This window comes from Buteo buteo, chromosome 10 (genome assembly GCF_964188355.1).
Source record: "Buteo buteo chromosome 10, bButBut1.hap1.1, whole genome shotgun sequence".
NCBI lineage: Eukaryota > Metazoa > Chordata > Aves > Accipitriformes > Accipitridae > Buteo > Buteo buteo.
Genome location: NC_134180.1, coordinates 521,573 through 544,134, shown reverse-complemented (window position 1 = coordinate 544,134; position 22,562 = coordinate 521,573). Strand labels below are relative to the sequence as shown.

Here is a 22,562-nt window from a genome sequence, read left to right as displayed (position 1 = left end):
GCTCGGCTCCCTGGGCTGGCACCGGGCACAGCCGGGGCCCCACTGTCCCAGGAACGAGACCTGGCATCCCGGCCCTGGGCAGAAGCAGGACCCGCACCAGCCTGGGGGTGGGCAGAGACCCGCAGCCGCGTGGTGACGGGACCTGGGGGGCCCTGACCCCAGCGCTGCCCCTTGGGACAAGCAGGAAATCAGGTTGCCACGTCCCCTTCACCTGGGCACGCCAGCCAGCATCACACCTGCATCCCTTTCCTCCCAGCATCCCAGTTCCCACCCACCTCTTCCTCCCTACTCTTCTGGCGTGGCCACGTGTCCATCACCCCAGCGCCAGGGCTGGCAATGTGGCAGTGCTGGGATGGCATTCCAAGCACGCCGCCCTTACCTGTGCCCTGGGCTCCAGGGTGGCACAGAGGACCTGCCACGGCGGAGTGCACCTGAACATCTCCCTTGCCTGGTGTCACTGTCGGTCTGGGGACAGACACCTCTGGGGCAGCATCGGTGGCAGGCGTGTGAAAGCGCCATGCCCCTGCTCGGCTGGCTGTCACCGTAGCCAGGACCCACTAGCCACAGGAGGGAGGAACCAAGGGGATTTATTCTGGCAGAGACCTGTCCGGGCTGGATCACAGCCAGCCAGGCAGCTCCTGCCTCTGCCCCATGCCGGTTGGCTCTGGTGCTGCTGGGGGGGGCAGAATGGGGTGCTCCATGCCGGCAGCAGTGGGTGAGTGTGGGCAGCGTGGGGAGGAGGCGGGGATCCCCCATGTTGCTGCCTGCCGTGCCAGCATCGGCTTTGCCGGGGCTGATAGGTGATGGATCTGAGGCCGGAGCACCAGACAGCCAGGGCAGCACAGGAGGGCGGCCGAGCAGAGGGAGGGCTCTGTCACTGCCAGCGACAGCATGAATGCCCCCAGACGTGGCTCTTGCACCCATGAAACAGCCGGAGGCGAGAGGGTGCGGGAAACCTCTGGGCAGGGATGAGAGGAGCCACAGCCCAGGCAGTGAGGGGGCAATGGGGCCCATCCCCAGCATCCCCGTCCCCAGCATCCCCATCCCGGCCCCTTCCCACCCGTCGGGGTGTCGAGCGCAGGTGCCAAGCGTCGGGGTGCCGGCCCCGGTCCCCATGCAGAGGGCAGAGGCGCCAGGCTGGTTGTTCACACAGTTTATTTGCTCGGTTCGGGTGTCTTACAAACAACGGGGAGGGCCGGGGAGGGGGAAAAACTTCAAACGGCTTCGGCACAAGTGAAAAGCACGGGAGCGCGGGAAGTGCACTTCAGCGGAGCCAGGCAGGGGGTGGCGGGGGCTGGCCGGGACAGGGCTGGGGTGCGCGGCCGGGCTCCTCCGCCTGCTGATGCTCAGCCCCAGCCGGCCCCGGCCCCGCGGGGCCCTGATCCCGCTCGCTGCCGCTGCAGGGGCCGGATGGGGCCAGGGGCCAGCGATGGGTCCGAAGCCAACCGAGGGGCAGCGGGTGCTGAGGGTGGGAGGGGGCCCTGGCTTGGGGTCGGGTGGGGGGTGTTAAAGGACCTGGGGCGGGATGGGACGAGCGGTGCTGGCCCCCAGCGAGGGGGTGGCGGGAGGTGACGTGCGTCCCCGTTGGGGACCTAGCCCTAACCCAGCCCCCCAGGATCAATGGGGCAGATGCCCCGCAGCATCCAGCCCCAGCCCCCCGCTCTGCAGCGAGGGGGCTCCAGTGATGCCGGTCTGTGGGAGAGGTGGGAGAGGCTCCCCCTTCTCCCCCCCGGGGGTGCCAGCCCCGACCCCCTCTCCTCCCTTGCCCAGCTCTGCCTCTCCCAGAGGCTTTCAGCGCCCGGCCAGGGCTCGGGGCTGGGCTCCCCGGGGGAGGACTGGCATGGCAGCACCGCCAGCCCCCCGCAGCCCCCAACAGCCCCTGACCTCGGCCCCTGCCCCCTCCCCTATCCCTGCAGTGACTCCGTTGGGGGGAAAACTGCAGCCTGAGTGGTAACTGGGGGGCAACTGGGATGTCATGGGGGGGACCACTGCTCACACAAGAAGGGGGAGGGGGAGGGAAGGTGGGGGGGGGGAGGGAAGGCGTTGGGGGGCCGAGCCCCATCCGTGGCTGCTCTACCACCCGCGTCCCGGTGGGCTGGGCAGCGCAAGGGCTGCTCTGCACACGCTTCGCCAGGGGCTCGGGGATCCCTGGGGACTTGCCTGGCCGCGCTCGGCAGCAGGGACCCGCTCGGACGAGGACCCACTGTGCTGGCTGGCTGGCAGCTGGGCCACGCTCCGTCCAGCTGCGCCCTGCCCAAAGCTCCCGTGTCCCCGGGGCGTGGGGACCGGGCACTGCCAGCCCGGCTGCAGCCAGCTCAGGGGCAGCCGACGTGGGGCACCGGGCACCGAAAGCAACCCCGGCCCAGGGCTGGCACATGGGGGTCCGAGCCCCAGCATGTTTGGGACAGGGCTGGTGGGAGATGGCACCCCCCCCCCGATGGCAGCCCCCGTGCTGGGGTGGGGCAGGGCAGGACCGTGCCCCCAGGATGCTGGACCCGCAAGGTGGTGAGGTGGGCGCAGCTGGAGCCACGTGCCCGACACCCGTGAGATGTGTCAGCTGCTGCGGCAGAAGAACCCAGGGTTTGGGCAGGGCTCAGCACCCACGGGTGCCGTCGTGGGCGCCCCCCCCCCACCCTCCCCGCCCTCCCTGCCTGCCCCAGCGGGTCTCAGTGGGGAGGAAACGCTGGTGCTGGTGGTGAAATCCCCGCTGAAGGGCTGGGGCGCAGGGTGGGGGGAGCGGGGAAGGCTGCTCGCAGTCCCGGCACGGACACGGTGTCCCAGGAACACCCTCCGCGGGACACCAGACCCCTGGCAGCTCCCAGTCCCGGTGCCTGGGGTGAACTGGGCTGCCCCACTGCAGCCTGGGGCCCCAGAAAGCAGCTCTGCAAAGCTGCTGCCGCCGGGCAGCAGAGGCAGGAGGGGGACGCGGTGCAGGGCCATCCTCCCACTGCTGCAAGGGGGCATGGGAGCTCCCACCCCATCCTCATCCCCACGGGACTGGGGCCCCCCAGCTCCCCTTCCCTCGCTGCCATCGCTACCCACGTCGCCCCAAGAGGACACAGGCAGCCGGCCACAGCACTTCTCCACCAGTAGAGCCCAGCGACACCAGCACGGCAGCCGAAATGGGGAACGGCCCTGTGGCAGCCTGCAGCATTGGTACCTGGACAGTGGCAGCAGTCACCGCGAGCACCAGGGTGAGGAGCCCACTGCGAGCTCCCGACCGCAGTCGAGCATTGCGGAGGGGACGCTGCCCTCAACGCCCTTCCCTCGCCTGGACACGCTCCATCCCGGAGGGGCTCACGGCTGGGGGAGCCCAGGGGCGTGGGGACGAGGACGCAGGATGGAGCAGGGACATCCGTGGGCAGCTGGGGGGGGACAGCCCAGGGCCTTTCCCTGCAGGAGAAGGGGACGACGGAGGTGCGGAGAGAGGGGCTGGCACGGGGCTGGCTCCGTGCCCGCCACGGGCTGGGCCAAGCGTGGGTCCCACTGGCCACCGGCTCCCCGGGAGTCATCTACAGACGCAGCGGCGTCCTCCGATCCCCCAGCCCGGCCAGCTCCATCCTCCGACAGCAGGTGGGAAGTTGCCGGTGAGAGGAGGGAAAGGCTCCGGCGTCGTCAGCGGGAGGGCTCCGGCGCAGGGTGAGGCCGGGCCGTGGGTGGGGGCGGGCGTGCCGTGGGACGAGGGGGTCTCTAATAAATATCACAGGCAGCGCTGGTGGGGGGCGGCGCGGGGCGGATGTCAGGCAGACGGGGCGAGCGGTGCCGCGGCCGCGGTTCGCCGCTGCCTGCTGCGGCTTTGCAGGCGCCGTGTTGGATCTCCCCGGTTCTGCAGAAAGAGGGTCTGTGTCCGGTGGGGGAGGGAGCCCGGCGGGCCGGGGCGGCGGGCCTGGCTAGCGGGGGCCGGGGTGGAGGGGGCTCGGCGGGGGCAGCCTGCTCCGGCGGCGGCGCGGCTCACATCACCGTGCAGCACTTGCAGCGCTGCTTCTTCGCGTCCGTCTCCTGCTCGGCCTCCTTGGCGTCTGTGGCGTTGGCGCCCGGCTTCTGCCCGCCCGCACCCTCCTCTCCCAGCGGCTGGGCGGCCACGGGCTCCAGCGCGGTGCCGTTGGGCGGCGCGTGGTCCTTGCGCGCCGGCTCCGGCTTGCTCTCGGCGTCCTCGATCACCACCAGCTCGGCCTTGATGGTGCCCTCCAGCCCCAGCACCTTCTTGGTCTCGTCCTCGTCCTCCACGTTCTGGTAGCCCATGAAGATCATGGTGACGGGCTGCTCCCGGCTCGGCTCCATCCCCTCGCCCGGCGGCAGCACCACGGTGCTTTCCCGCGGCTTGGCCTGCAGCCCCGTGATCTCCCGCCGCGGCGTTGGCTTCTGGCTGGCCGGGGCGCTGCCGGCCTCCTTGCCCACCTTGGCCGGTGCCTCCCGCCCGGCGGCTTCGCTCAGGGTGGCCTCGTCCGCCTTGTGCAGGAGCTCGTCAACCTCGGAGGAGCTGAGGGGGTGAGCCCCGTTCTGCAGGGCTCCGTCCTCGGCGCTCACTGCGTGCACCACTGCGGGGACAAGAGGAGGGAGGGTGAGGGGGGCTCAGGCCGGGGGGCTCGGGCCGGGGGCACGAGCCGACCTGGAAAAGCTCCTGCTGGCACAACCCGCTCGGACCCGGCTCCCATGTGGCTGGGGAGCGGCACCTTCCCCTCCCCAAAGGCCCTGGCACCAAGGCCAGGACCCCCCGGCAGCACCCCGACACCCCCCTTTGGCCGGAGCTGCTGCCAGACCCCCCCCCAGCATTGCCTGGCCCCTGCCCAACACCAGACGGGGAGGCCGAAACAAAAGCACGACGCAAGGAGCCATTCCTGGCCCTTGGCACCTCAGAAACCTCAGACGCGGCGAGCCCCGCAGGAGCCACGGCCGTCTGCCAGGTCGCCGACAGCCTGCCAAGCGTGCCGTGGCGGGATGGCATCCGGCTGGCGCCTGGCTCGGCCGGGGCCGACACGATGCTCTGCGGCAGGTCGCCGCTGCCACCTGTAAGACCCCAGCGAGGGCTCGGCAGGTGCCGCCCCACCACGTCCCACCACGTCCTGACGCGTCCCGCCGCGTTCCGCTGCCTGTGGCACCCGGTGCCCGGGAGGCGACGGGGCTCCTCTGCCACCGGCGCACTTTGCACGGCTGCTTGCGGCGCTGGAGGCAACAGACGTGCGTCACGGCGAGAGCAGCCTCCGGCTCATCGCATTTTCCACTTGACCTGGGGCATCATGCGACGATCAGTGCAACAGCCTCAGCAGCCAGTTGATGGAGCGACGGACGACAACTGGCCCAGGCAGGGCCGGCTCAGCCGGGACCAACGCACGGCTGCCCCCGGCCGACCGCTGCCGAGGCGGCTCCTCGGCCCATCCCTGGAGCTGAGGGTCCCAGAGCAGCCGGGGGGCTGAGCCAGGTGGCTGGTGGAGGTGAAGGGCAGCGTGGCCCAGCACGGCCACGGCCACAGGGAGGGTGTTGAACGGGACCGACTGCCGGTGCAGCGCAGCTTCTTTGGAGAGGCGGTCGGTCCACTTGGCCACCACAGTCCCCAGTAACGTGCCCCAGCTCTGTGGCTGGTTCGTGCCACCGACAACCACCCCTCGGGTGTCACCAGGCCCTTCGAAGCAGGTTGCCGGAGGTTCCCAAAAGCAGGGGCCACAGGCAGGGACCGGTCCATATTGCTGTGCCTTCTCTGCACCCAGGGGCCAGTCTCTCCTCTGCCAGCCTGGGCACGTCGGGCCGACGTGGTGCTGGTGCCATGTTCCTTGCCTGCGGGACGGGTTCCCGAGTCTTGGACGCGGCACATCCTCTTCTCTGCTCTGCAGCAGCGCAGGGTCACCATGATGTGCAAACCAGGGCTGGCCCATCAGGACTGTCTACACCATGCTGCCGGGACAGATCCCACGCTGGGCTGGCCAGGGCGCAGGATTGGGGCCGGCGAGGGGTTGCCCAGAGCCATCTCCCCTACAGAGCTGGCGAGGATGGCCGGGAGCGGCCCCAGCCCTTCCTAGCCCCGGCGCCCTGCGGGATGCTCGGGTGTCTGCTCCCTCGTCCCCTGCCCTTTGCTCCTGATGCCTCTGAGCGGTGTGGGACGGGCCGTACCTTTCAGCTCATCCTCGTACACTTTGACCCCCTGCAGACAGTGGTTCTGGGGGAGCATGGTGGTGCTGGACAGGACCTTGGTCTCCCCAGTCACTCTGTCCTTCTCCACCGTGATCTCCACTGAGTACATGGCTGGGACACAAAGAGGACAGCGCACATTACGGTGGCCCCGGCCCTCCCTAGCCCCTGCTCAGCGGCCAGCAGCGGGCAGGCGCATGGCGGCAGCGGTGCGGTGCGGTGCGGCGCGGTGCTCAGCGGCGTTAGCAAGGCAGCAGGCGGCAGCGAGGAGGAGTGAACAGCAGAGGCGGGCGCGACATCCTGGGCACAGCCCTCCTACCGGGACCCGCGGGGCCGTCGCCGTCCTGGCGCTGCCGGCGTCGCCTTACCTCCACGGCTTCTGAGTCCCCCGGGGTTGGGGCCCAGCCAGGCGCTGGAGGCACCGGGGCAGGCGGTGCCGCGTCCGTCTGTCCGGCCGGTGAGCGGTGCCAGCCACGGGGCATGGGCTGGGAGCCAGGCTCATGCTTGCGGGAGGTGGCACCCCCCGTTGAGGGTGCTGGCCCTGGGACAGCCCCTCCGCTCCCGTGGGACGGGCGATCCTTGGCACCTCTCCTTCGGCTGCCGGCCAGTCCCTGCCGGCACCGGCGTTGCCTCGGCCCGGCGACACTTTGCTCTGAGGACCCCAAGACGGGGTCTGCCCAGCACCGGTGCTGCAGCCCGGTCTGAGCCATCCCCCCGAATCAGAGCAAACCCCTCCAGCAGCAGAGCTGGCCACAGCCCCCCCAGTGCGGGCAGCTCAGCCCGGCGCACCCCTGCAAGCTCCCCACCGGCAGCCAGCCACGGTGCCGTGAGCACTGGTGCGGGGTCAGCCATGCCGGCAGCCGACGTTCCTCTCCCTTGCCCGCGCTCTGAGAAGCCACAAACAGAGCGGGAGGCGAAGGATGAAACCAGAGCAGAGACATGGAACGGGGCGGGAGGGGGGGGCCCTGACCCACAAACCAGCCGCGGGGTGGAAGCGAAAACAAACCCTCCGATTGCAAATAACTGATGTTCTCTGCCTTGGGCTTGGAAAGCCATCGAGCGGTGGGGAGCAGCGGTGGCAGGGCTGCGAGGTGGGCAGCGAGCCGAGGGGCGGCGTGGAAGGGGAGGGGGAAGCGACCGGGAAGGAGCGCTCCTCCCGGGGAAGCGGGCACCTACCTGCCTTCATCATGTCAGTGCCTTCCACCGCCTTCATGGGGCTGCTGGAGACCTTCTTCTCGGCTGGGGACAGAGAGGAGAGGCGACCACCTGAGCCAAAATAGTCGCCCGGTCGTCCAGGCGCCCGTGGGATGGGCCCCAGGGAGGGCGACGTGTCTTCCCATGGCTGGCACCTGGTTTGGGCTCTGCTGCCGCAGGGCACCGCTGCCCGGGAGGGGACAGGGACATGGGACATGGGGATGGGGCTGCCCCAGCTCCCCCCACCCATCCGGACCCAGTGCCGGGGCAGCACGAGGGGGCAGCAGGTGCTGCCTCCCGAGAGCAGGAACCACGGCCGAGACAGGGATCACCTACCCTTGACTGTGCCCAGGGGACTCTGCAAAACAGAAGGGAGAGGTTAGGAGCTGCTGCACACCCGCTGCCCGCACACCCACCACCCACGCACCCATCCCCACTGGGGCAAGGGACCCCCGTCCCTGCTGGCACAGGATCAGCAGGGCAGGGGCTCCAAGGGTGACAGGGACACGTGGGGTGGCCAATCCACCCAGCTTGGCTGGGACCGGGCCCACCGCAGCCGCGCCAGCACGCCAGTGCAACCCTGCAGCCGATCGGCAGCGGTTCCCCGCGCTCGGCCCCTCCGCCAGTGCAACCTGCCCGCCGCCGTGCCATCACCCCGGCAGCTCCCTGCTCCGCGCTGGCAGCAAGAACCAGCTCTGGTCTGGTGGGGGCTGAGCAAGCGCCGAACCCCCAGGCAACCCCTCTCCCCATCCGCCCCTCCCGCAGCGGGCAGCCCTGCCTGCAGAGAGCGGCTGTGCCCACCTTCTGCATGTTGGGGACGGCCTCTGCCTTCTCCTCCTTGGCTGGCGACGCCACTGCCGCCAGGTTCTCCTTGGTGGAAGCCGCCGAGCTGCCGTTCTCCAGCGTCTCCAGCTCCTTCTCCAGCCTGCGGAGAGAGTCAGGGCTGAGAGGCCATGGGGAGCCGTGGTGCAGGCAGCCGCAGCAGACCTGCGAATGCGGGCCAGCAACGTGGCACAGGGACAGACCGACCGACCTCCGGCACGGCTGTCACCAGCTCTTTGCAGGGGAAAAGCGTGTGTTTGCTGGAACAAACCCAGGGGCTTCACCAGCGGGTGCTGCCCTCGTCCTTAACCCAGGCACCCGTCGGCCGCACACCTCCACCCGTCTCCACGGGGCGACCGATGCTCAGGACACTTGCAGCTCCGCAGCCACTGAGCGACTGGGGCGGCCGCTCGGCTGATGGGCTTGGCGCAAGTGGATGGAAGAAACCCCCCCTGTGGGCACCGAGCAGGGGGACTGACCCCACAGGGTTGTTCACTGTCCCCATGCAGTGACAACTGAGCCCACCACGCACTTGCCAGTGCCCTCGCTTTGGTGGCACGGAGCAACGTCGATCCATCACCGTTCTGCTCCCACGTGTGTCGCCCAAAGCCTGTTTGAGCTTCCCACAAGGATAACCGCCCGCTCCCAGCCAGCGAGCCTGGCCAAGAGCTGTGCCGGCAGCAGGGCCCCACCGGGACACGGAGGAGGTTTGGGGAGTCCCCACGGATTCATCTCCGTGTAAATTAGGGCCCCTCTGTCAGTGCGGTGGCAGCACCCCCCGGCACAGCCCCCCCTTAACTCCCGTCTCCCCACGAGGCGCCGGTGGAGGAATGCACCGCGCCATTAGACGGACACAAAGGCCCCTTCGTGCCTGACCCCTCTCTGCACCGATGCTTGGTAATTAACGGCACAGCCATGACTGATTGCATTCTTGAAGGCCAGCTGGGCTGCTGGGACACCTCCGTGCCGGGGGTCCCGGCCCCCCCGCCCCGCCTTTGGCAGCCCAGGCAGGAGGGGGTTGGGCAGGGGCCGAGGCTTCTCCTCCCTCACCTCCCACCCTGCCCCTTTCCCAGGGGCCGAGCCACCGCAATGGGGACGGACACCCACGGGGAACCAGCCCCGTGTTTCCCTGCCCCTGCAATCAGGGGTGCTGGGCACTGAACAGCCCCCCCAGGGGGGGTCCAGCCCCCAGCCCAGCCCTGGTCCCTAGCCCCGTGGCTCCCACCGATGCCCTACACAGCTTGTGGCTGCCGCAGCCCCGGGCAGAGCAGAGCTGGGGGCGTCCATGCTCAGAGGGGCCGTGGGGCTGGATGGGCGCTGGGACCAGCTGCAGCCCGTGGACAAATGCCGGCAAGAACGGCTGAGCCCTGGCAGCGCCACGGAGGCACCTCCACTCCCGGCAGCTCCGAGCTCCGGAGCGGATGCTCTCCTCCGAGCGGGGCCCCGGCTGAACTCGAGCGAGCGCGGCCACACGGCAGCGTGTCTCGTGCCACGTGCCTCGTTCCCAGCACGTGGGACTGAGCGGCATCTCGGCCTCCCGTCTGCTCGGGGGGGTCTCTGGAGAGACTCGGGCACCCTGCAAGCACACCCCGGCCCCACGCCATCCCCGTTACCTCTGGATGGCTTCCTCCAGCTCCTTGGTCTTCACCTCATCCTCCTGCATCTGCTTCTTCATGGCCTCGTCCTCCTCGGAGGCTGAAGCCGGGGCCCCCTCCAGCAGCCATCTCTCCCGCAGAGCCTTGGACTGGGGAGCAGAGGGGGGTCACGGTCCTGCCACCCCCACAGCGGGGGGGGTCCCGGCACATCCCCGGCACAGAGGCAGCCGGGGGGTCCCGCGGGATCCTCACCTTGAGATGCTGCAGCTGCCGCCTGTCGTCCTCGAGCTGCCGCCTTTTGTTCTCGATCTCCGTCTGACGTTTCCGCTTCTCCTGGAGGGACGAGAGCGGCAGAGCCGGGGTCGGCGTGGGGAGGGGGCACCTCCCCCCCGGCCGGGGCAGCATCCCCAGAACAGGGAGGAGCAGCGGGCGAGGGGCTCCCGGGGGGTCTGACATGGGGACACAAGCCATGCCTGGGGCTGCAAGACCGGCCTTGGGGACAGCCCACCGGGAACTCCCCCGCCCTGCGTCATGTCCCTGCCCTCACCGGGGGAAACTGAGGCACGGAGGGTGCAGAGAAATCAGGGCAGAGCCTGGAGCCTGTTCACCGTCTCAGAACGTCACCTTCCCCTCGCCCGGCCCCACTGAGCGAGCTGCCAGCGCGGGGGGGGGAACCAGCCCCCACGGCCTCTCCCCCGCCCCCCCCTCGCTGCACATCCTGGGGCCGGTCCAGATCGTTTCAGCAGAGTCAGTCCCAGCCCGGGAAGCGTCACCCGCTTTCTTTTTCCTCTGGCCCAGAACAATTTGCCCTTTGTGTAGCGGAGATCGGCCAGCAGCGGGCCGGGCCGGGGACGCTGGCAGCCCACGGCGGGCAGGGGAGCTGCTGTGGGGCAGCGATGGGGTTTAAAATCAACCTACTGCCCTGCTCTGTGCCGGGGAGGGGCTGCCCAGCGCGGCCCCTGACCGCTCGCTAATTATTATAATTACTAGGGCCCATAGCAGGCAGGGCTGGATCGTGCACCATCCTCAGCCCTTCCCTGGGAAAGGACGAGGGGGGAATCATCACTCATTTCCCTCTCACTCGGGGCTCATCAAGGCGCTGCTTCATTAATTAAACCTCCCGGCTGCCCATTGCTCGCTCTGTCCTTGTTTCAGCAACGCAGCCAAGCCCTGCCGGATCCTGCACCCCGACTGTGGCCTGTCCCTGGGAAGAGCCGCCGCAGGGCAGGATGCCCTGGCACGGGCTCCCGCGGGTCTGTGTTTGGCTGCTAGAGACCCCCTGCCCGGGGGGCACCCACGCAGGCTCTCTGGCTCTTGCCCCTGCCTGCAGCCCCGGAGCAGCTTTCCAGGCCAGAGGCAGCAGCTGGGAAAGTGGCTGCACAGCCCCAGCGCCGGCACAGCCCCAGCGCCGGCGCTCTCCTCCCCGCTAGCATCTGCCCCACGTGCTGCAAGCGATGGCGCGGGGAGGTGGGGATGCCAGCTCAAGGTCCAGCGCGCTCGTCGTGCGCTCGCGGCGCACAAGGGACTCACCGCAATGGCCTGCAGCCTCTCCTGCTGAAGGGTGCTGGCCTCCACAACCCTGCAAGAGAGCAGAGAGAAGCAGTGAAGAGTGCGGGCGGCGGGTGAATGGGGACATTGTGCCACCGGCGAACCGGACACAGCGCATGGACAAAGGCTGAACTCTTCCCTTCCGCCGGCTGCTGTCTCCCCTTCCCCTTGCCCCCCCCGGAGCCAAGCACCCCTCGCCCACACAGCTCCTCCAGGCACCCCGTGGCCCCCCTGCCCTGCCCAAATCCCCCGCGAGAGGCACCTGGGGGTGACCTGGTGTGGCCGGACCCGCTCCTCCCGTGGCCACGGCACAGATGGAAATGGTGACCACGGAGGGGCTGGAGTGGGACGTTTCTGGCCACCCCTGCGGTTCAACCTGGCTCACACTTTCCATTCCAAGCCCATTTCTTGGCTGCTGACACCTTTCCTGGACAGTGACCTTTCGTGGCTGCGCGCACAGGCACACGCACACGTACGTGCACAGACACACGGACGCACACAGACGCACGTGCACACACGGACGCGCACAGACGCACACATTGCAACAGGCTCCGCTCCAGCTGGGGTTCATGCTCCCGGGCCCAGCACCCAGCTCCACAACGCAAACTGCCGTGGCCGTGCCCGGGGATGCTGCCGGCGGCGGCCACCTCACTGGCCCCAACGCGGCTCTCCTGGGTGCAGCCGGGCCCCGGGGTGCTGCGAGGCAGAGGTGCCTTGGCCCCCCCCCCGCAGCCATGTGCTCATGCACCCACCTTCCACGTCGAGGCAGCATGAGTGCCCTGGACCAGCCCGACCGGCAGCGCAGCCCCACGGGGCCCGGCGAGAGCCCCCACGCCGCAAAGCATCAGGTGCAGGTTCAGCAGCCGGGAGTCGCAGAGCGGAGCTGAGGGCGGCTGCCCGGGGCCCAGCTGTGACGGGGGATGCTCCAGTGCCGCAGGGAGCCGGCTGGCTGCTTGCCAGATGATGCTAACGAAGTGCTTAGCTGTGACAGTAATTAGGGTGGGAGGAACGGAGGTATCATCAGGCGATGGATCATTGCCACTTGCTTCCCAGAGCATGGGACAGGAGAGCCTGCGAGGGGGCAGCTGCGCAGGCAGCCGCTCTGGAGGAGACACCAGCATGGAGACACTGGTCCAGGCTCCGGTCCCCGCTCCCTGGCACCCGGGGCCATCCGTGCTGCTGCCCTGGGCGAGCAGGAGGGAGGAAACCCGGGCGGGGGGTCTGTACGCCCCAGCCCGGAGTGGGGTCCGGCTCTGGCCCCTGCCCGTGGCTGTTCCTGCAGCTGGTAGATGCCGGGGTCGAGGCAGCGGAGGGGGAGAGGTCTTGGACTTAATTTATGCAGGTAGTTAAGTGCACATCCATTTCTGCAGCTCCCAGGAGCTCCTGCCCTGGCTGAGCGCATGGAACCGGGATGGCTGATGCGCGGGGGGCCAGTGGGATGCCCCTGCACCTGCCTCTCTCCGGGTCCATCCCTGCACGCCCGGCTGGGCCCGGGGGCTTTGCAAGTGCAATTAAAACGAGACGCAGACAGTCCCTTCCCAGCGGGCAGGAGGGAGGGAGAGGAGCGGCCGCAGGGCCACTGGCAGTCCCAGCCCATGCGGGGTGGCTCGGGGCGAGGGGGGGACAGGGAGGAGCGGGCAGCGCCGTGTCCCCAGCACAGCGGGAAAAGCCATTAGCAAGGAGCGAGCGCCAGAAGCCCGGACCCACCCTGCTCTCACCGCGGCTGCGTGCTCGGGGGGCACCCAGCATCTGGGGGGCCACAGACCTGCTGACACAGGCTGAAGCCATCCCTGGCTTCCTACAGCACCAACCACCACAGGAGGCGAGCCGAGGCCCAGGGAGGGCAGCCCCAGCCCAGCTCGGGGTGCCCATTTTGGAAGACAACACGCACTCTATGGTGCTACCCAGCATGCCGGGGTGGGGGGCACCGACCCCCCCTCCCCAGGTTTCGCCCCATCCCTCCTCTCCCCCCGCCGCTGCATCGTCTGCTCCCCTGGGGATGCAGGCTGGGCTCTGCAGATGGCCCAGGGCTGGGGGCGGCGTGGGTGGGAGATCTTCCCCATGCTCCCATTAAGGGCTTTTTCCAAAGATGGTTTTACACACAGGGTGGGCACAGGCTGCTGCGCCCCACACACAGTACGTCCCTGGCCACACGTGCCAGCACGTGTGCCCTTGCACATGTGTGTGCCCTCGCACGAGTCCCCCACCGGCGGGGACAGCACACGCCTGTGCAAGAGCCGGGCTTTGCAGGAAATCGCATGGGCTCTGCCGGGGCGAAAGGACCCCCCGCCTCCGCCTGCCGCCTCCTCGAAGACGGCGATTAACCAAAAGCTGCTCAGAGCCGCCCGTCCTCCCCGCACCCCGGGATCCCCGCAGCGCGTGAAATCCAGGCCAGAAAAACAAAGCAGGGAAGGTGTCGCTTTTGTAGCGGTTATTTTTGTGCTGTTTGTGGCGACGCTGTGACTGTTTTGCACGCGCAGGCGCACACCCGCCGCTCGCGGCCTCCCGTGTGTCACGCCTGGCAGCCCGATGCCGCGCCCCGAACGGGAATTAAATAATTACAAACCCAAAGGAGTCAGAGAGTCTGCGAGTCCCTTTGCTGTCCCTGCTCTCTCTGCTGCCGCTCCCTGTCCGGCTGTGCGGGGTCTGAGAGCAGCAGCACCCGGCACAGGGACAATTGGGGGGGGCGAGGGGACAACCCCACTCCCTCCCCGGCTGTCCCAAACACCAGCTGCACCCCACAACCCCCCCACAGCGGGAGCCGTTCCCTCGCAGGGAGAGTGGCTGGGGACAGTGGGTTTCCCGAGGGAAACCTCCTCTGCCAACCTGCCGGGGCTGCGAGTGGGGTCTGCCCTTTCCCCAGCCCCGTGCCCAGGCTCTCGCCTCGGCCCTGGACACGGGGGAACTTTTTTTCTCAGGAAAGACAGACTGAAAGCAGTTGCACAACTCGGAGGTGGAGCTGTGACAAAGGCGGCGATGGACCTGGCAGGCCCCCACGAGACACCCCCGGCACACGAGTGCGGGGGCTGTGGGGACGCAGGGCCCTGATGGGGGGAGCACGGAGCCGGCGTCGGGAGCAGCATCCACATCACGGCCCTACGCCCTGCCCCGGGCTCCAGCCCAAGGGGTGAAACCTCCCCTTCCCTCTCCAAACCAGCGAGGAACCCCCTGGAATTTGGGGCAGCTGGGACGGCTCTCTGCAGAGACAGATTATGTGCAAAAGTTGAAGGGAAGAACCGGCCGCCCGCCGCCCCCGCGCCCTGCCCCGAGCCAGGGCTGCCCGAGCGGCGGCGGGGCCAGGCTGGCACCAGCCCCACGGTGCCGGGGCTGCCCTTCGCCATGGGCACCTCCCTGCTCTGGGGCCAGGGGTCCCCCCGAGTCCAGCTCTCGGCACCCCAAGCTCGGAAGGCTTTGGGCCAGGGCCTGTTTCTCCCCTGGATCTTGCCCCGTTCGATGGATCCAAACTTTTACAGCATTCCTGAAACGTTCTGTTCTGCTTTTCCTCCCTCCTCCATCCTCTTTATTTTCCATTATTTGCTACAGTCTCCGCATTCCCGGGTTGGACGCCAGGAATCTTCCTGGCCCAGGGAGAGACGCAACACAGGCTGGATGCCCCTCGCTGCACCCTCCCGGCCCCAGCTTTGCCCCCCCCCGCCCCAGCAGCCTGCGCACCCCAGCCCCACTGTGGGGCCCGACCCGAGCTACAGCCCTGGGACACACCCACACCCACACCCACACCCACACCCCCACGGCCTCCAGACCCTGGCGAGAGGCGGGGGGGGCAGAGCGGGGACCACCCTGGTCCCCCCCGCTCCCTGCCCGCTGGGACAGGGCGCCGAGATGGAAGGCCTGTGGAGGGGTCCCAGCCCCCCAGCCAGCCCCTCCCGGCTCCCGCCGTGCCCTGTCCCTGGGGGTCGGCAGGCTCGACGGGGACCAGGGAATCAGCGCCCCGGGGCCGGATCCGGATCCGCGGGGGGGGGGGGAGGCCCCAGCCCCTCCCCACGCCGCGGCGCAACCCAGAGCAGCCGCTCCCCGCCGCCGCCCTCCTCCTCCGCCGCCGTTCCCCGCGGGGGCGAGGCCGGCAGCCCCGGGCCGGTACCGATGGGGCCCCGCAGCCTCCGGCCCCGGTGACCGACGGCTCCGCCGCGCCGGGAGGCGGTTCGCTGGCGACGGCGCCATGGCAACGGCGCCATGGCAACGGGGCGAGCCGCCGGGAGGGGGGGATGCGCGGAGCGGGCGCGGGGGGGGGCGGCGGACGGGGAACCGAGGGGCCCCCCCCGGGCCCGGGCGGCCCCCGGGGCTCGGAGCGCCGCTCCGCGGTCTGCGGCAGCTCCCCGGGGCCGGCAGCCCCGGCGGGCCGAGGCCTCGGCGTCGCCAGAGCCTCGCCGCGGGTTTCGGCCGCGCCAGCCAGAGCTCCGGGTCCGTCCTGGGTGCCGGGGAGGGGCGGCGAGGCGAGCCCGGGGCCACCGAGCCCCCGGCCACCGAGGCCCTCAGGCACCGCCAGCCCGGCAAGGAAACCCGGGGTGAGCCCTTCCTCCGCACCTCATTTCACCCGGTCTCACGAGCGCCGGTGAACAGGCTCATGCTTTGCCGCCCGGTGTCCGCTGCGCGCGTGTCCCAGCTCAGCCCGTGCCGGGGCCGCTCCTCGAGCCGTTTCCGGATGCGCCGCGTGGCAGGGAGAGCCACGGGCCGTGGTGCAGGAGACGAGGTCGAAAGGAGCGGGGACGCGGGCGGCGCCTGGGGATGGTGCCTCGGGAACTCCCACCTGCGAAGGCAGCGGTCCCGGGACCCACGGACGGATCCACGCACACGTGGGAGCACGCACGCGCCCCGTGCACGTACCCGCGCTCTCCCTTGGCTCTCCAGCTCTTTCCAGCCCTGCTGATGCTGCCGTTTCCTACCATCACAAGGGAAGCCCGTGACCTTTTGTCTCCTCCCCGCCTGACATGAAACAATAATGTTTATTTGCCTTCCTCTGTTTTTTCCCATTAGCTCATCCAAATGTGCGAAGAGCCGTTTCAAGCTGCTCCTCCGCTCCCCTGACCTCCGCTCCCTTTCCACTCGCTCAGCTCCAAGCCCGGGGGAAGGCAGGGAGAGAGCCCTGCACAGGAACACCGTCGCCCAGGCCCCCGTACCGACGCTGGCCGGCCACAACCCGGGGGAGATGGGGGGGGTTGCGGGGTTCAGAGCCTGTGTAAACGGCAGCACCGGTGGCAACTGAGGGCCCGGCACTGATTTACACCACCATTCCCATGCCAAGAGCTGGGCCCCTCGGCCGGGTCCGGAGTGAGGCTGCCATGGGGAGCAACGCCTGCGGGGATTCTGCAAAGCCTCCATCACGAAGCCATTAGCAGCGGGGCCGCTATCGAACGCCCTCGTTGGCAGCGGGAGTGGAGGGGAGGGGGCCACAGCAGCCCGGGGGCCAGCACTCATCGACCGCAACGGCAAATAAATCGGCGGCCAGTGGCTCGGACGAGGATGGCCAGAAAGCTGTGCTGCCGAGGAGCCGAGTGCCGGGGCGGCTCGGCACAGGGTCCGACCCGCCTGCTCAGGTCCTGGTGACACAGGAGCTACTCCTGCCCTGCCCCACGGAGCTGGCTGCCTCCACCCCGCAGCCGGCTACATCGCCCCAGTGCTCAGTCCCGCTCCTTCCCTCTCCGTGAGCCATGCCTTCCCCACGCTGCCTGCGCAGCCCCATCCAACGCTGCTGCCCTGGGAGGAGACAGGGACGGGGGGGAGATGGGGGGAGGCGGGAGGAGGAGATGGCAGCCTCAGGCTCCCGAAAACGCAGGATGCATTAGAGCAAGCAGAGCTGCCTGATTGATTCTTCGGGCTGAGACGTGGGCTGGGAGTGCCAGGAGAAAATGGATCCCATGAATATTTGATGAACAGAGGCTTGGGGAGGGAGTTTGATTGGAAAATTACAGATCTTTCAAACAATGGTTCAAGTGCCCTCCAAACACTTGGGTTTCCAGCTCCCTTCCAGTTGGAGGAGCAAGGTTTCCACCAGGAAACTCCCCCACGATTTATGAATGAGAGTGGAGCTGGCCTTTCCCCATGCCTGGGAGCACTGACCGGTTGGGACAGGCAGGCCCAGCGCCAGTCCGGGACACGGCGCCTGACTCCCCACCGCCTCAGGGTGGCCCCGGCCACGTCACTTGGTCCCCGGGTTCCCATTCACACGAGGCAGCGCGGCTTTCCCACACCAACCCCATGAACACAGGCACACATGAAGCTCCAAGGAGCCGGCAGGAACATGGCTCCCGACCGGACTCCTGGCAGGGGCACCCCGTGAGCCCCAGGCACCCGTGGGGAGCTCGGTCCTCGGCGCCGAGCCGAGGGGCTGGGCTCAGCCCACGTCCAGCCATGCTCCACCAGGAAACACCTGGCTGGGGCAGGATCCGCCCTGGCTCCTCTCTCTCCTCCCAGGCTGCTGCAGGGCTCATCCTCAACCCCGAGAGCAGCTTCTGTCTGGGGCCCCAGGGGCTCGCTCGCCTCTGGATGGAGTAAAGACAGACTCGGAAACAGGGCTCCTGCGCACGCCTCTGCCTCCAGCCCCGAGCTCCGTGCCTCCACCCAACCCGGCCCCAGTGCACGTCGCCTCTCCAGCTTTCCTCCCGGCCCTTCCTTGACGCCGTCACCTCCACCGCTGGAGACGAGCCCACGCCACAGCCCGGCCGAGCCCCGGCACGGAGCAGACCGCACAAACCACCAACCCTGCATGGGGAAAGGGGCTGTTTCTGGCCAGGAAGTGGGAACACCAACACGGACAGCTTCCCAGGAAACCCGCTCGGTTCCTACCCAGCCACACAGGTCCAGCCAAGAGGCCCCGTCCCACGGCGGTGGCCAAACTCTGAACCCTGAGATCCGCCAGCCCTGAGCAGGGCTGGGGTGCCATTGTGCGGCCATCTGCGGCGGAGCTTTATGGCCTCCTTCGGGAGAGCTGGGAAGGGTGACGGTGCCGTCCCCTTGGCTGCACACAGGGACAGGGACAGACCCAACTCCCTCTGGCTCCCTGCAGCTGGCCGGGAGGCAGCGAGGGTCCAGCCTGGGGGGCATCAGCTGGGTTTTGCTTCGCCCCAGAGGCAGGCGGAGAGCAGGGTCCGAAGTCCCTTCCCAAAGGGCTCCCAGGTTATTCCTCAGGCAGAAATCTCCCTCTTTCCCCTGGGTGCGACTGTCGGCTTTGGATCAGGGATGGGCAGGGTCGGGAGGGCAGGACCAGGAGAGCCCCTGCTCCGAGGAGACCCCAGACCCAGAGGGGAGAGCAGCGACCTGCTGAGACAAACTACTGGAGCAGCCAGATGTGGACACGCAAAATCTCCAGCTGCTCAAGAGCATCAACGGCAGTGGGAGCAGAGGACCGATGAGCAGCCCTGACGGGACCAGCACAGCCTTTACAAGAGCTGGAAGCTTTCAGCCAAACCTCCCTGGGCACCAGTGGCTCACGGCAGCCAGGACCCTCCTCCAGCCGCTGCCAGTGCCAAGGCAGAGCAGGAGCCAAACCAAGGCCAGCAGCATGCTCCCCAGCACCCATTATCTGCCGCAGAGCCAGGCCGACGTAAAGGGAGCACCTTGCTCTGTGCCCACCCACCCTGGGACTCTCCTAAACCTCCAGCCCCACGACCAGGCTCTGGATTTGAAGGAGCAGGACTGACCCGGTGAGACCCGGGGCAGGGGCACCAGAGCTGCAGATCCCCCTGTAAACCTGGACCCACCCAGCAGAGCACGACTGGGCATTTTAACCACCGGCTTTTGCACATTTATTCCAGCCCAAAAGCTCAGGAGCCTCCACCCAAAGAGCTGTAGCCAGCTGAGTGGCCAGAGGGGCTGCCCATGCAGAAGCCATGCGTGCCCCTGTTTTGCTTTTTGGCTGCACCCCGCACCCGCAGACAGGACTGCAGGGAAGATGCTGCTCCCACAGCGCCAGTGGGGTGAGCCCCTGTCGCAGGTCACTTGTAGGGCTTCACTCAAAAGGAGGAGCCATCGGCAGGTCCAGCATACAGAGCTGGTGGGAGGGAAGCCCCCGCACCCCTCCACGGGCTCCTCGGCCCTTGCTGGGAGGGTCTGTCCAAAGCCTCAGCTGCTGGAGGAGCTCGAGGGAGAGCAGAGTGGGGTGAAAGTCAGCGTGCGGAGCCCGGGGGCAGGAGCCGCCATCCTGCCTGACACCCCTGGTTCAACCCCAGCCCTTGATGCCTCTGCCCCGGGAGACCCCACGCCTGGTCCCTGCAGCTCCTCATCCCGCTCCCCAGGGCACATCGTGCCTCTCGGTTCTGCCCTTTCCCTCACTGCCTTTTGGCAAACCACGCACATGTTGTCCTCCCCAAAGAGGCACTTTTCTGAAGGGACCGACGCACCAAGGAGCTGCCCAAAGCCGCAGACCTGCCTTGGCAAGCTCTCGCACCACAAAGCCTCCGGCCCCCCCAGCAACAAGGGGAGCCGCTCTGCTTCCCCCACCCCACAGACGCTGCGCCCCAGCCTCCGAAACGTCCCCAGGCCTCCCATGCTGCTCTCAGCCCTGAGCCAGCCAGAGCCCACCCCGACCCCAGGAAACCACCACCCTGTTCCTCGCCAGCGCCCCACAGCTCCACGGGGGTCCGCAGGTGGGAGGCAGACAGCAGCGAGCGGGACCTGTTGAGCACCCAGCATCTCGCTAGCAGACGGCCAGTCAGTCGGTGCAAGGCGAGGCGCCCGTGAGGAGCGGAGGGTAGCAGAGCTGACCCCGGGCTTGGCTGGATGGCCCCGGGAAGCCCCCAGTGCTAAACCTTGGAGATGCTGGGGGGGACCCTTGTTTGCCATGGTGGGGACCAGAGCCACAGGAGGGAAGGAAAGGGCTGGGTGAGACAGGGCCAGCCGGGGCGGCTGCTGTCACTGGTACCTGGCACATCGAGCAGCCGACCAGCCTCACGTCCTCCCAGCACCAGCACGCTGTAGGTGGGAGCTGCCGGTGTCACCAAGGGGTAAAACCAGTGTGATGGTCCCCAGCTACCGGCCTCCACCCGCTCCCTCCTTCCCCCATCCTCCCGCAAAGCCCCATGCCCGGCTCTGAGCCCGCCTGCAGGCACCGACGGACCGGGCAGGGCCCCACCGCAGCACACAAAGGATAAGGCCGGGGCCGGAGCACGTCCCTCCAGCGGGACCCGGCACACGAGGATCCCCCCGTCACAGCCGGGTCCCTCAGCAGAGAGCTGGGGGTGCGTGCGCAGGGAGGGGTCCACGGCTCACAGCCACCCACTCACCCCAGCCACACGCAGCAGCAACAACAGGTTCAAAACACAAAAATAAACGCCCTTCCCACCCCCCCTCTTCCCGCACCGCTGACAGCGGAGACTCGCCCCCCGCAGCCCCCGTGCCCGCTCCCGGGCCTCCGCCGCTGCACCCCGAGCTGGCGCCTCGGCACCCCACAGCAGGGCAGGGACCCGGGGAGGGGCAGCACCTGCTGAGCAGCATCGGGGGGACGGGAGGCCCCGGTATCGGGGCCCCGAGCCCCAGCATTGGGGGGATGCAAGCCCCCGGTATGGGGGTCCTGAGCCCCAGCATCTGGGGGGGATGTGAGCCCCCTGTTTTGGGGTCACGAGTTCTGGCATCCGGGGGATGCGAGTCCCCGGTTTTGGGGTCCCAAGCCTCGGCATCGGGGGGATGCGAGCCCCCGGTACTGGGGTCCTGAGTCCCCGGGATCAGGGGGATGCGAGCCCCGGGTTTTGGGGTCCCAAGCCCCGGCACCGGGGCGGGGAGAGGATATGAGCCCCCCGGTACGGGCTCCGTGAGGCCGCGGTGTGGGGCTCCCGCAGCGCCGGCGCGGGGGTCCCGCGCCTCGGTGCCCGGAGGACCACCACCCCCCCGGTACTGCGGCGTTCAACCGGCGGCACGGCGGGGGGGGGGCCGCGGCCCGGTGCCGGGGTCCCGCGCCCCACGGCGGCGGCGGCGCGGCCGGATCCGGTACTCACTCCATTTTCCAGGCGGGCCGGGCGGCCGGCGGAGGAGGCGGCGGCGGCGGCGGCGGCTCCGGCGGGGTCGGGCCGGTCGAGGCGCGGCGGAGCGGGGCCGGCGGCCGCCGGCGTCCCGGCGCTCAGGGCCCGGCGGGCGGCGGCATCCCCGGCGGGGCTGCGGGATGCGCAGGGATGTCGGGGCCGCGCCGGTGCTCCCGCCTCCCGCGCCGCCCGCACAGCTCCGTCTGCCGGGCGCGGCCCGCCACTGCCGCCGCCCCTCACCCGGCCTCGGGGCGCGGCGCTCCCCGCCCGCCGCTGCCGGCGTCCCCGGGGCTGCGGCTGCCGCTGGGGCGCGGGGGGGGACGCGGCCCGGAGCGGGGCGGGCTGGAGGGGGCTGCGGGCGCCGCCGGCTCCTTGCCGCGGGTAGCGCGGGCGGGACGAGCCGTCGTCGTCCCCAAACTCGTGCCGCCCCAGGAGGGTCCCCAGGCCGGGCGATGCCCCGGACGAAGGCCACGCTCGTCGCTCCCGCCGCGCCAGGGCCTCCGCGTGCCCGGCACGCGCCCCTGACGGTGCAAAGGGCGGCGGGGGAGAGGACGGAGAAGGGGGCAGCCCGGGCTGCGAGTCCCCCCTCGCCGGTCCTCCGTTTCCCGACGCAACGGTTGGCGTTGGGCAAACGGTGGCAAGCTGACACAGGAAGCCCAGAGCCAACCTCTGACCGCGGCGCCGTTACAAAATCTGCCCGCTGCTGGGGCGAGAGCTCCGCGATCGGGCCTGGGGCAAGCCTGGCTCTGCAGCGAGGGTCGCCCTGGCAGTGGGGCCCCCGTCCCCCCACCGCGCTACACCCCCACCCCGGAACACCCTGCGCGCAGCCTTTCTTGCACCCCAGAGGGGATGCAGACCAAGGTGGGGGGCAAACTGCCCCTCTGCCCGCAGCACCATCCCAGAGCCAGGCAGTCTCTGGAGGGGCCGAAAGATGCGTCGGGTCGGAGCACAGCACAGTCCCTGTGCGACCCACAGCAGCCAGGCTGCCAGCCAGCCCCGGGGACACTGCCACATCCTGGGAGGTGTCCTGGGATGTGGTGGGGCCCTGCTGCTCCCACCTCTCTGCCAAGAGGAGAGGGGTTTCCTCCTAATTAGCTCAAGGCACAGGAGGAGTCAGGACAGGGTTGGGAAGCCGCTCTGCTTTCTCTCTTCCTGCCCCAATCTGCTCTTCTCCCAGCAAGCCATCGCTCTGGGGGAAGCTGCAACGCTGCATCTACCCCCGACACAGCATTGCGCTGCCAGTGCCCCCCACCCCACAGCAATTGCACAAGGCAGCAGCACCCAGAGAGGAGGAAGCAGGAGGGAGATATCT

General features: G+C 69.1%; 1 protein-coding gene across 4 annotated transcripts; it reads right to left on the bottom strand.

Annotated features, from left to right (window-relative positions):
• Positions 1-1,137: 1,137 nt before the first annotated feature.
• On the bottom strand, positions 1,138-21,414 carry PALM (paralemmin). Of its 4 annotated transcripts, none has more exons than XM_075037715.1 (9): positions 21,227-21,414; positions 11,265-11,313; positions 9,987-10,067; positions 9,753-9,883; positions 8,119-8,242; positions 7,654-7,675; positions 7,300-7,362; positions 6,106-6,237; positions 1,138-4,538 (listed from the first exon to the last, which is right to left on the bottom strand). In XM_075037715.1, exons 1-9 carry the CDS (start codon positions 21,229-21,231, stop codon positions 3,952-3,954), a joined length of 1,194 nt encoding a protein of 397 aa, XP_074893816.1. In that variant the 5' UTR covers positions 21,232-21,414; the 3' UTR covers positions 1,138-3,951. The 4 variants fall into 4 exon arrangements, with proteins under 4 accessions (XP_074893816.1, XP_074893815.1, XP_074893817.1 ...); XM_075037714.1 differs by lacking the exon at positions 21,227-21,414 and adding an exon at positions 16,125-16,834; XM_075037716.1 differs by lacking the exon at positions 21,227-21,414 and adding an exon at positions 15,825-16,239.
• Between the last annotated feature and the right edge of the window lie 1,148 nt (positions 21,415-22,562).